Source organism: Clytia hemisphaerica, unplaced genomic scaffold (assembly GCF_902728285.1).
Source record: "Clytia hemisphaerica strain Z4C2 unplaced genomic scaffold, Clytia hemisphaerica genome assembly, whole genome shotgun sequence".
In the NCBI taxonomy this organism is placed as follows: Eukaryota; Metazoa; Cnidaria; class Hydrozoa; order Leptothecata; family Clytiidae; genus Clytia; species Clytia hemisphaerica.
In genome coordinates, this window is record NW_027104364.1 from 505,782 (window position 1) to 519,400 (window position 13,619).

At 34.0% G+C, this 13,619-nt stretch overlaps 1 protein-coding gene across 2 annotated transcripts; it reads right to left on the bottom strand.

Annotated features, from left to right (window-relative positions):
• Positions 1 to 3,125: 3,125 nt before the first annotated feature.
• LOC136818370 (large ribosomal subunit protein uL6-like) lies at positions 3,126 to 13,124 on the bottom strand. Of its 2 annotated transcripts, none has more exons than XM_067074706.1 (5): positions 13,023 to 13,124; positions 12,771 to 12,825; positions 6,169 to 6,374; positions 3,469 to 3,679; positions 3,126 to 3,256 (listed from the first exon to the last, which is right to left on the bottom strand). In XM_067074706.1, exons 1-5 carry the CDS (start codon positions 13,107 to 13,109, stop codon positions 3,150 to 3,152), a joined length of 666 nt encoding a protein of 221 aa, XP_066930807.1. In that variant the 5' UTR covers positions 13,110 to 13,124; the 3' UTR covers positions 3,126 to 3,149. The 2 variants fall into 2 exon arrangements, with proteins under 2 accessions (XP_066930807.1, XP_066930808.1); XM_067074707.1 differs by having other exon boundaries at positions 12,983 to 13,071.
• Positions 13,125 to 13,619: the final 495 nt, after the last annotated feature.

The window sequence follows — 13,619 nt, forward strand, 5'->3', positions numbered from 1 at the left end:
TAGATTTTTCATGAGAGTTCCCTTATAAAGAGATTTTTATTCCATGCTTCAGATTTTGAGAAAATGTCTTTACGACCAATAAACACTTTTAACAAAAGGAATCTGAGTAGACGATGACGCAGCCATAGTTAGATGTTATTCTAAATTTGGCGGGGATTTGGCCAGAATCCGCCAAATTAAGTTCCCGCCAAATTAAGTTCCCGCCAAAATTTATTTTTTCCGCCATCCGCCAAATTAAATTCCCGCCAAATTAAACTTTTTGAAATATGATCTCTTTTAAGGTGATTTTGCATTTTTTTTGCTGTTTTTACGCCATTTTAAGGATAAATTTTTCAGCAAACGCCAAATTAAATTCCCTCTAAAAAAGTTTTTCGGCCATCCGCCAAATTAAATTCCCGCCAAAATTTCTTCCTTTAAGGTAGTCTTTTTCTTGAGTTTGGAAACTATTCTAGTCGCGAGTTAGGGAGTTGCTAGTTTCGAGTTGGGGAGTTAAAAAATTACCGGCTACCGAAAAAGAATAACATACATCAAAAGTACGATTTTGAAAGTAAATGTAATATGAGAGTAATATATAACACATATAATACGTATAATACATATACCACCTGTAATATGCTTATTTGCCTTAAACACGTGCGCTGAGAGCATGGAAAGCTATTTGGTACGCAACAACCGCTGTCTGGCTGCAGCCATCACTTCAAGGAACTCTTCCACCGTACACCATGACAATAAAGCAAAAAATGAAAAACTGATTGGAACAGACAAAATGGTTAAACAGATGGAACGCATTGATGGTATGATTATTGTTCGATATATATGAAATCCAGCATATTTTTTTCCAAGTCTTTTTCCAAGTCATTTTCGAAGAAATTTTATTTTTTCGGTTTTATTTTTCGTGATTTTCTGCAACCAAATTTTGTATTCATTACTGTGTACAGATTTAACTTTCAAAAATGACGTAACCAGCAGTCGTTTTTATGTCAGCATGATCTCGATTTTTTGGAATCTTTCATTTTCAATTTCAGGAAGAATTTTATCTAACTGCAGGTCTGAATATCGTGTCAAGCATCACTACCAAGGCAAGGTCAAAGGTGTTGTCTTAGACTGGGCTGGTACAGTGCTTGATTGCGGTGTCTACTCTCCTGCCATCGTTTTTATGGAAGTTTTCAAACAAGAAGGTGTCCCTATAACAATAGAGGAAGCACGCGAACCCATGGGTACGCATAAAATGGTGCATATTCGCCGCGTCACACAAAACGAAAGTGTCCGAAAAAGATGGTTTGAAAATCTTGGACGGTATCACTTAATCTTAATCTACTCTCAATTCATATCCATTTATATTTCCTGCATCACATTGAGTATAAATATAATTCTTGATTAAAGTGACTTTAAAACCATTGTATTTTATAATGTGATCAAAATTTTTATTAAATAGTGTCAATTCCAATGATAAAATGACAAAAGAAAGTGTCATTATTTTTCTAGCTCTGTAGGCTATCTCTACGAATTTTTTGAGGCTAAGATGACTGTCAACTTATATCCTTTTATACAATAAGCATCACTTGCAGTATGATCAATATTTTTTGGGGAATTAGTTTGACAATCATTGTATTTAAAGATTTTGTCAATATTTTTACAAGAGAACGTGTCATGTTGTCAGCATTATGACAATGACATAACAGTACTAAGTATTTTGGCGTTGCTAGCCAGCACCTTACCATTTTCATGATCTTAAAGTCAATACTGTAATATGTTTGGTACTGGCTAATTTGAAATTTGTACTTTTGAGCTACATTAGTTTAGATTAGAAAATTTTCGGTCGCCGTAAAGTTTTACGAACTTCCCAACTCGAAACTAGCAACTCCCCAACTAGAACATTACCTAGACTCCTTTTTCTTTCACAAATGGATGGTGAAGCCACTTAAGTATTTCCCATCCAGAACGCGCAGTAATCATGACGACGGATTGCATCTATGGGTTCCATTGTTTTTAAGGCATTTTTTGAAATCTAGCAATATATTCTAGTTTCACTCCAGCGTTTGTGTAAAACTTAAAAGCCACACGCGGGCGTTCTGGATGAAAAATAAATAATGAGAAATTAATTTCCCATCCAGTGAAGTTAATTTGCCGCCATAATTCGACATTTCAAGTCGACTCGTCGCAACTCAAGTTTGCAGCCCTGCAAACCTAAGTTAATGTGTAAACATAAGTTTAGAGACTGTAAACCTAGGTTTGTAAATCTGTCAATCAAAATTTCGTTAAGCCTGATTTAAGACATTTTATAGACTAAACGACTAGCAAATAAGAAAATAAATGATCTGCCATTTTGAAAGTGCACGTGAGGCAGGCATCACAAAGATACATAGAAAGAAAGCAGGAGATGAATGTATTTTTTTCAAATTAGCTGGGAGAAATTATGATATAATACAGTGGTCAAACCAAGGTTTTTTGTCTGAGACGGAAAACGGATTTTACATAGCAATTTTAGGACATAATCTTGAAATTTCGGAGAATTATACAATATTTTGAGCTGGAAATCCCTCTTTATTTACTTCCAAAGACGGAAGAAGTTTGAACACTGAATAAGACTAAGAATATGTGACTTCGACATCTGTAAAATAGATACTTATTCCAAGCTCAAAAAATTTGCGACGAGTCAACTTGAAAATTTGCGGCAACTAGACTTGAAATGTGACGAGTCAAATTGAAAATTTGCGACGACTCGACTTGAAGTGTCGAATTAACTTCATACTAGTCCCGGCGGACGAAAAATGTAAAAGGCTAGTGAAAATACGAAATTTGATTGGTTGAACTCATTAGCATGTTAAATTTTCGTTCGTCGTCGTAATTTTACCGATTTACTTGACTTCACTGATGACTGGGCGCCATCGAAAATTATCATCAGCTAAAGTAGACTCTAGTTTAAAATTGACCCAAAATTATGAAAATTGTGAGCAGGAAAAATGTTTTTTTCGAAAAAAGAATTTTTGTACGCCCAAACACGCTTAACACCACAACTTTATCAGAAGAGAGGATCTACAATGGGAAACTGCAAACTACCTTCAAAATCTTCTTTTTCGTCGATTCACTTTGGGAGGGGGTACGAAAAACGGTCAAGATTAATATTTCCTCCATTTACAATTTATTTTTTATTCTTCAATAGGATCAATAGTAGTCTTTTCAGACACATAGATTCCATCCAAGAATTTACGGATATCCTTATTCCTTGCTTTGGCACATTGGTTGATAAGAGCAGCTGAAAGAAAGAGATATTGTTCATAACCAAAAAATAGTATATCACGCCATTCCCCAAAAATCCTTCTTTCTCGATGTCAAATAGTGTTTTGATGTTCAATTGAAAAATGTTTCATCCCCAACCCAATGTAGGTTTTTTTCAAGAAGAGCCAAAGATAAACAGAAAAGAATATTAGAAAGTTAATTAATGAATCTATAAAAAATTAACCTTACCTGAGTTTGAGACTGACTCGATATCGTTTCCTTCAATGCAAATTTCGTCTTTGTTTCCTGATGGTCTGACAATGACTCCATCTCTCATGTTGACAACACGGATATACTTTTGTCCAATATAGTTACGTACTTCGATTCGTTTACCGTCTTCTTGGATGTTCAAGTTGATGGGGAAATGAGCATATACACATCTCATTTTGTATCTGAATCCCTGTTAGAAGACATTGAAGTTTAAAGATTTTATTCATAGCTACTTTACTATTAACAAAGGATGCAAGTTTGTTTGTGAGTAGAAATTTCAAAATTTTTTGCCATAGAGGGTCTGTTGCGCTTCCGAAGTTTCATGGAAAATTGTATATCTTTTGACAGACACTAAAGTTTAAGAGAATGAATTTTTTAAGGATCAGTGATTTTTACACACGATATGGTCGTGTTAAAGCAAAATCAGTCTTTTTTTGTTACAACTCTTTTCTTAAAAAAGTGAATTCATTTACAGGGTGTCTATGGATTTTTTTCTCTGGATTTTCAAGGTTCTCAAGGTTTTTTGGTCCTTTTTAAGTGGTTTTTCAAGGTTTTTTGGCTAAAGATTTTGCACTTTTCAAGGTTTTTTTTATATTCAGTTGACATATCTCTCTACAGGGTTTTTTTTCAGAGTGGTACTAGGCGAAAGTAAAATAGAAGACGGCAAATAAAAATTTATTGGCTTTTAGCAACCGGCGAATTATTTCCACTGTTAAATTCCTATCTCCCTCTCGAGAACGATATATACCACATTTTTACTCCAGCTACCTAGTCTTCAACTGTTGAAATAAAGAATTAGAAGTAAAAACCAAATGTTTACAGTGACCTAGGAGGTGCAACCATGGTTTGCGCTAACAAGAGAAAATTTTGATTTTGAATCTTTCAAATGGCTAAAAACGTCCTGTTTCTGATTGCTTTTGCCAAAAGTGTTGTTTTAAGTAAATTATTTTCGATGCTTGAAATGTTAAGGATAAACGGCCATTTTTCCAAGACGTCAACCAGAATACTTTGGGTATCCAGTTCATAAATAGCGTAACGTGACATAATATGAATGAAATAATGGCCCTTAGTAGAGAGCATTTTGTAAAATCGCTCGACTGTTTTGTTAAAAGCACTTGTTATACATTTTTGGAAAGCTAAGGGGTAGGGGAATCGAAATTACTATGTTTCCAATTTTTTTTCGGACACTTTGGTGTGATTTTCGGACAAATATGACGGTCTCAGGCAAAAATCATAGGGTTAAAAATTAATGAAAATTTTAGCTCGAGAAAACGGAGACCTGTTGTATATTTTTGGAAAGCTCTCAAAAAATTAGGATTAGAGATATATTGCAAGTATAGGTGATTTCAGTACCTAACTCGAGATATTGAGCTTCAAAAAGCACAAAAACTGGACAAAATAGCTGTTTCTGGCTGAAAAACACGGTTTTCAAGGGTTAATATCTCGAGTTAGGTACAGAAATCACCTATACTTGCAATATATCTCTAATCTTAATTTTTTGAGAGCTTTCCGAAAATATACAACAGGTCTCCGTTTTCTCAAGCTAAAATTTTCATTAATTTTTAACCCTATGATTTTTGCCTGAGACCGTCATATTTGTTTGGAAACATAGTAATTTCGATTCCCATACCCCTTAGCTTTCCAAAAATGTATAACAAGTGCTTCTAACAAAACAGTCAAGCGATTCCAAAAAATCGAACAAAATTCCCCCTACTACCTGAAGAAAATTGGGAAACAGTCGATTTCTTAGGGCTCAAAAACTCAGCTAATGATAAAATAATATGTTGCATTCCTTGAGACAGAATCGCAACAGAAACATGTGAATATAGAATTCTCTAAATGTTATAAAAAAAATTTAACCACCGCAGACGATTTTTGGAAATTTCCCCATGACAAACAGTTTAGGAACGTATTTATTCTTACTTTTTGAATGAATGGATAGAAATAAGTTAGCTGCTAAATTTCATCGACCGGCGAATAGATTTTCAAGACCAGGGCAATTTAATTTGTTTAGAGTCTTTAGAGTGAGTCTTTAGGCTGCCGAAATTTGCCATTCACCGGGCCAAAATAAGATCCCTGCTCTCAGATCAAGTTTTGTAAGATCCTCCTAGCAGACAATTGATAGAAAAGATGAAAAAACCTAGTTCATTGTAAAGGCTAGTAGAGGGATTGAGATACCTCAATTCGCAATTCTAGAGAAAAACCTAAACTCAGCCACTGCCCTATTAAAAAGCTTGTATGATAAAAAGAATGAATATGAAGAACTACTTTTCAAGGTTTTTAACGATTTCTCAAGGTTTTCAAGGTTTTTCCCAAAAAATTGATAGATTTCAAGGTTTTCAAGGTTGGGTGGTTCATTTTCAAGGTTTTCAAGGTCCCGTAGACACCCTGATTTAGTGAATTGGAAAGTCAATACACACAAAACATGTTTCTCAGAAAAAAATGTGTACCCGCAAAAATATATACACTTGGTAGGCAAAACGGCTTAGAAATTAATAATCAAAATCAGAAAAATTAAAACTTGAATATGAAAGAGCTGGTAACCCTTTAAATTATTTCAAAAATTATGTTTGAATTAGAGCAGATAGTGGACAAGAAAGTAAGCAGAAAGGAGAAAAATTCCTCAGTCATACTACAGATCAAAGAAATTTAAAATCAGTGCAATAAAAAATAACTTACATATTGAACACCTTTCATTAAGTTTTCAATGTGAGAGCAAATGGTTCTGAGACAAGCCAACTGTTTTCTCAAAGCAAACCATACGTCAACTCTGATAGTTGTCTTGTTAACTCGGGTCAATTCCAAGTTCAAGTGGTTAAAGTTACGGTGAAGGGTACCACGAGGTCCGGTGACGGAGATGGATCGTCCTTTCAGAGTGATGGTAACTAGAAAAAGGTGTAACAGAAATTCAAATTATTGGCTCTAGAATATCAGTGGTGAAATCTGTGGGATCAAAGGGCTAAGCTGAAAAGAGCTTTCCAGAGGTCTGCTTCAGTCATTAATTAACAAAGGTGATTGTTACACTGTCAAATGTACTAACCTAACTGGCTCAACAGAAAACTTTTGATATAAGATAACTTTTCTCTAAGTAGCTTTAGCCTTGTTGGCCAAAAGCTCATCCCCAATCCCAAAAAATCAAACTTTCAAAATATGAAAAAACACCCCCCAGATATTCACCCAAGGAACAAGTGTGCAAAATTTCAGAAAAATCCCACTGTTTCTGAGTCTCCAGCCGGCCCAAAAAATTTGAGGTGACAGACAGACATTCTCAGATTCTAGCTCAACTGAAGTTGAGAACTACTGGTAAAACTGATGTTTTAGTTTATTTTGTGATGAACAAAGTTTATACAGCCATTAAAACCCTTTACTTAAGGCATTTTTGATTGAAATTTATGCAAAATTTTCCTTAAAAACAGCTGGTGATAATAAATTTTGAGTAAGAAAATTGTGATAAGCATGTTATTGCTCCCTTTAACCCTATTCAGCCTAGGGGGGGGGTTCTGTTCGGGGGTCAAATTATTGGTAATAGCTCCTGAAATCATAGAGGTTTTGCCAACTTTTATTTAGCTTCAAAAAAAAAAAAAATTTGACACCTAAAAAATGAGCACAATGACATTTCTAACAGTAAGGTGTCACAAAAATTGACACCTCTCCAATACAAATTCCAGTTCTGAAACGCCTCTAAAAGCCTTAGTATGAAAAGGTTTACAAAATTCTACAATTTTGAAAGCTGTTAAGAGCACAGAAGTTCAGCACGTTATTATGTAGAATAAAGAGGATTTCCCAAACCGTCTAAGTTATCAATTATGACAAATCAATAGTGTTTTACCAAGGGATCTTTTGTTCTTAAATTTGTTCAAATATGGTTGCTATTTAGGTTCATCAATGTCCTCTAAATCTTGACAAGGAATATTATAATGGCTTTTGCCAAAAAATTATAAAGGCTCAATTTCAGCCATTTCCAGCCAAATCCATATCCTGTCCATGTGAAAACTATGGCGCGCCAAAGTAGAAATAAATACTATCTTTCATTCACGACAATATCTTTCATTTTGCGAAACTACCTTTCATTTCGCGACCTTTCATTTCGTGGCACTATTTTCCCAAAAAAAACTTTATCTTAATTGAAACAATACTATCTTTTTTACAGGATACTATCTTTATTGTGGAAGCCGAGAAAAAAATATTTAATTTCAGTAAGAAAAATTAAATTTAGAAATAATATCAATTTAGAGGAAAAATTAATTTTAGAAAAACAAATCAATTTTACATAGGAACAAGTGATACTTTTATGGACCTACCTGGTTATGCATTTAACACATATTATAATTGATATCTACATAAGCATGACCATTAAACAATCATTCAGAACACAAATAGTGACGATCTATTAAAATTAGTCGTTTGTTACTTATAAAAAAAACACGTTTAGAAACCAAAATTTCATGCTCTTGGAATATTCTTTCATATTCAAGACTTCGAGAGCAAAAAAACATCTCTCTTTTTAGCTGAAATTTACGCCAAAATTTTTTTTCCAAGAATCGAGCTCCGTCACATTCGAGCGTTTATAGTTATGCATCTTTGTGCAAAAAATCATAAAGAATAAAAGAGCCAATCTCAAGAAAAGCTAATACCTAAGTAATTGATAGTGTGCTTATAAAAAAATATCGAATTTGGCCAGCTTTTCTATAAAAACAAGCCAAGCAACTAAAATTTCATGTTCAAACGCATATATTCTTTAAAAGTAAGCCCTCCTGAGCAAAAGAAACATCTATCTCATAAAAAAATGAGTAATTTGACTAAGAACATTGATGTATGCTTATTAATAGTGATTCTTATAGATAAACATGCGTTTTTTGAGCCAACTACAATTTTTTTGCAAAAATCTGCTTGAACCGTATTTTACCTATGATGGTACCTTACTTTCCTGCAAAAAATCAGAAAAAAATCAGAAAAAACTAATGATCCAGTTTTTCACAAAGTCCAAAAGAACCATTTTTTAGCCGTTTTTTGGCCCAAATTTGCCCAAAATTTTCTTTTGAAAGTCGGGCTCCGTCACATTCGAGGGTTTATAGTTATGCATCTTTGTGCAAAAAATCATAAAGAATAAAAGAGCCATCTCGAGAAAAGCTAATACCTAAGTAATTGATAATGTGCTTATAAAAAAATATCGAATTTGGCCAGTTATTTTATAAAAACACGCCATGCAACCAAAATTTCATATCGAAACACACATATTCTTTAAAAGTAAGCCCTCCCGAGCAAAAATCTCATAAAAAATTGAGTAATTTGACTAAGAACATTGATGGATGCTTATTAATAGTGATTCTTATAGACAAACATGCGTTTTTTGAGCCAATATAATTTTTTTGCAAAAATTCGCTTAAGCCATCTTTTACCTACGATGGTACCCTACTTTCATGCAAAAAATCAGAAAAAATTAATGACCTAATTTTTCACAAAGTCCAAAAAACCCGTTTTTTAGCCGTTTTTTGGCCCAAATTTGCCCAAAAATTTTTTTTTTGAAAATCGGGCTCCGTCACATTCGAGGGTTTATAGTTATGCATCTTTGTGCAAAAAATCAGAAAAAAGTAACGAGCCAATCATGAGGAAAGCTAATAACAAACGAACGAACGAACGAACAGACGAACGGACAAAGGTTAATTTATAGGACCTCCACCGGGGTAGGTCCAAAAAACTTTTTTTTTGGAGAAAAGAGAGAAAACAGAGAATTTTTTTTGCCCGATTCTGTGCATGCTTACACAAAGTCCACCGTCTGAAAAAAAATACTAAAATAGAAAAACTTTTTGGCCTGATTCCTCCGTGCACACTTGCAACTTTCGTTTTCATGCTTCCTGGATTTGTGACTTTGTGCAGACCAGATGATTTTTTGCACATAGATGTCAATCCTAGACGATGCTATCGTTCGTTTAGAGGTTAGTAATGAGTAATCGCGGGAAAGAGTTGGGGCGTCAAGGCGGTTTACGGAAAAAAAGTGGCGGTAGAGTTTTGGAACAAAAGGAAGTAAATTACAAAACTAACATTCTAAATTAGAAATACAAAAAATACCTAAAATAAAGAATTTCATGCAAGGAGATTCTTGCAGCCAGTTTCGAAAAATAAAGAGTTCTGTCTGTTTTTTTTTCGTTTCGAATGATTTGAAAATGGTCGAACCAAATCGGTGATAATACGCAAAGACAAATCCACAGCTTTTTTCAGTTTTTTTCTTTTTCGCCAAATCGGTATTGTCTACACTGTGAACATCTCCCAGCCACTGCTTACTCCACCCGAATTTACCATGCCTCTCCTAAACTATTCCCTTTGTTAGTGATCTTGTGTAGACGATAGGATTGTCTATTTTAAATCCACAAACAATTCAAGTTGACAGAACCGAATTTTGAAGAAAAAAAATTTGTTTGGGCAAATTTGGCCAAAAACGGCCCAAAAAAATGTGTTTTTTCAGGATTTGCTCAATATTGAATACCTGATTTTTTGCATAAATAAAATAGGTAGGTAACGGTTGCGTTAGATTTCGGTAACAAAAAAATTTATCTACATAATAAACCCTTTTTATTTTTTTCTAAATTCAAAATTTATTTTTCTTGAATTAAATATTTTTTTCTACAATTAAATATTTTTTTGTTGATGGCACTTCTTGGCTTCAATAAAAAAAGATGATATTATCGATTAAAAATCTATGGTGATAATTTAATTGAGTGCTAAAAAATTGTGAGTATTGATTAGCTATCGTTTTTAATCAATACTTAATCAATCAATCAATTATCGATTAGTAACGTCTGGGTATCAGAGAAACTAAAAATATTGCCCTAAAAGCTTAGTCTCACTAATCCCAGCTTATAATATAACCCCCTGGTTGATTCTCTTCCTGTAAATATAAAGGAATGACCATTCTACAGAATTCCAAGTCCTACATCCATGGTGGCGCATGCAGGGACTAATTGAAAGGACTTCTGATTCAATTTAATAAAGCAGTTTTATAGTCAATCTTTTTTACACCAACCATTTCGCATCTGGTGCTTCAGTCATGCGTGTCTAATTTGGAAGTGCGTGTGTCAATGTTTGATCGGAGAAATAAGTTTTACCAATGTCTAATCTTTTGACTATATCTAAAGAATTAGTAAACCTTTTTAAGATCTGTAAAAAGCTCTCTACTCCCAAATAGTTCTAGAATAAATCCTGAAAATCCAAAGATAATTGATAAAATATTAAATCTTTAAAGAAAGATTGAAAATGAAAATTCACAAAGAAAAAATAAACCCTAAGCAAAGAAATTGCCTTTATAGCTGCTCATTTTTCCATGAAAAATAGAAAAACTTTTGGATATTTGAGTTCCCCAAACATTGTAGAATCTTTTAGTACACATGGCAAAAGAAAAAGAAATAATTTAAACCTTAAAATCACCTGAATTCTTTCAATAATCATAAACATAAAAAAACGTCCTTTCGTCATTTAGTTTTTTAAAAATGTGAAGTCGGAACTTCTTGTGACGTAACAAATAAATTTTCAACATCCAATGAAAATGCGCGATTTGTATCACGCAGTAGAAAAAAGTCATGTGACAGCAATTTCCGTAGAATGGCCGTTCTGTTATATTTAGGATAAGAATACAAAGATATAACCAGGGTGTTATATTATTAGCTGGGGCTTCGTGAGGCTAAGCTTTTAGGGCAATGTTTTTGGTTTTTATGAAGCATAAAAGATAGAGGAAGAGCTACTGAAAAGGGGAAATTAGAGGAACAATTCTATCAAAAGTTATTGGCAAAGAAAGTCACCTTTTGAGGTAGCCTGGAGATCCATGCTATGATTTCTTATTCTATTATACTGATGGCGAAATATATAGCATGGTATGGGCTGAGAGTTTGAATTTCCCAGATCCTAATAACGGTTGAAAACATAGCCAATCAAATTTTATTATTCTTTTACTGGTCACACTTTCTTAAAGAAAGCGAAGTTCCAAAATTTGGTTTTTATTTTAGTAAGTGAGGACACTCTAAATTCGAATTTCCCACTGTAATTTTTTTGAGGCCAAAATCGGACTCACAGCTCTGACCCGTCAAGTATTCAGATTTAAAAAAAATATGCAGACAGGTTTCTATCTACCTTTTGAGGTTGAAATTAGTTTTTCTTGCATAACTAACTTTTTATTGCAGTACCCCCGTCATATCCCGGTTTGACAACAGGTAGTCAAGTACATAACAAACATAAGGGAATGTTTACACATGGACAGGATAAGTTTCCACTAAGCCCCAGCAAGAACAAAAGTTGGATTTGGCTGGAAATGGCGGAGAACAAGCTTGCCAAAGATCTAAGACGTAACGTCAAAACTTCCCCCACGGCGCCCGGTCAAAGTTTTGCTTAAATCCTGTTGGACACCTTCACGTAAGGACGTTTGCCGGGCGAAATTGAATCTTTGATATATTTTTTTTGGTAAAAGCTATGGTAATTCTGTTTGGCTATATGAAAAGCCTATTTATTCCTTGTCAAGGTTGCTTTAACAAACAAAAAGATATTATAATGTCTTGACAGGTCATTTTGTCATTTTTGTGTCATTTTGGTCAGCTGAACGGATTGACGCATTTCCATTGTTTTGTCTTTGGGAACACGCGTGCAGTAAGTCTGATGATGCATTGACGGGGTTCATCTTTCTCAACATGCTATGCAGAGAAATTTTTACAATTTGCCACAAAAAAATAGTATTTCAATCAATAAAATCCTTGTAATGTTTTACACAAATCAAGTCTCAGCTGTGCAATATATTTTAACACCAAAAAATGATAGGTTGGACGATGGTCATGAAATGTAGCATTTTTCTAATTTTTGAATTACTTATCAATATAAATTCTTTTACCACCCAAAACAATTGACTGATGTTGTGTAAAATATTTCATCATTGTTCCAGTTGTCCTTGAAAGAATCGATGAAACTTTAATAACAATACAAGATCAATTCCATTTCCAACATAAAAATAATTTTCTGTTTAAAAATTTCAATCCAAATGATCATGTCCAATTGTACCAAAGACAATCAAAGTAATAATTTCCAATATTTGGCTGTCAACAAACATAACCACCATAATTTCTCTTCAGCCCCAGACAACAGCATTCATCAAAATTGTAAGATGTTCATTCAAGTCCCACTTATACCACCATCAAATACGTTACGATGAAGTATCCAGACCTAACTTTAACTGTAAAATACACACTCGTAAGGGCTGTAAAAAAATAACAAGAGTCAACAATGAAATAGTCGAAAGTACGTACCTGCTTCAGGAATAGTTACAGATCGAGTTGCCAAGAAAGTCTTCATGGTGCCAACCTGGAAATATCAAGTGATATAAGGTTTTATGAAGGAAATTTTGGTAGAATAATGTGAAGCAAGACTTGAAGAACAGTTTAAGGTGTACAAGAAAGTGATAATCTAATGGGTTGGAGAGATTTTAAACGATTCGGAGGGGTATTGTCGTTTCACTTACTCGTTTGGAGGATAATCAGGCAAAAAGAATTTCGACTCACTGTAAGGCTACAATTATGGATAACCTCGATTTCACGTTCGGTGTCCGGCAAATTGTTTGTTATGATTTTGTTAAATTCAAAGATCATCCAAATAAAAGCTACACTAAAGCGCTAGCATATCCAAATGAAAACCAAGTCCCGCCTTCCTGGCCCTGCGCGCCCGCGCCGCGCCGCGCGACCAAAATTTTCCTTTGGTCAAAACTTCTGGAAAATTTGAATATTTTGATACAGATTCTGAAATTCAAAACTTTTATCTTTTATTTTAAATGGATTATTTTTTGGCGGGGATTAAATTTGGCGAATTTTGGCAAAATTTAAAAAATCCGTCATTATTCGCCAAATTGAATCCAGAATTAATCTACTAACTTATTAACTTAAGGTATACAGTGAACGAGAGGTTGGCAAAAGAATCATTGAGGAGTTTGAAGCCCATAAGAAAAGCGAGAAAACTAAAGAAATGAAGCCATTTATTTCCCGAAACGCGTGACCCACCAGGTTTTCACAACAGACTCTGATGAAAACTTTGCCCTGTCTCTGATGGTTTTCAGGGTAGGCTGGACTGTAAATCAAATCATAGCCAGCTTTTGAAAAACTTAC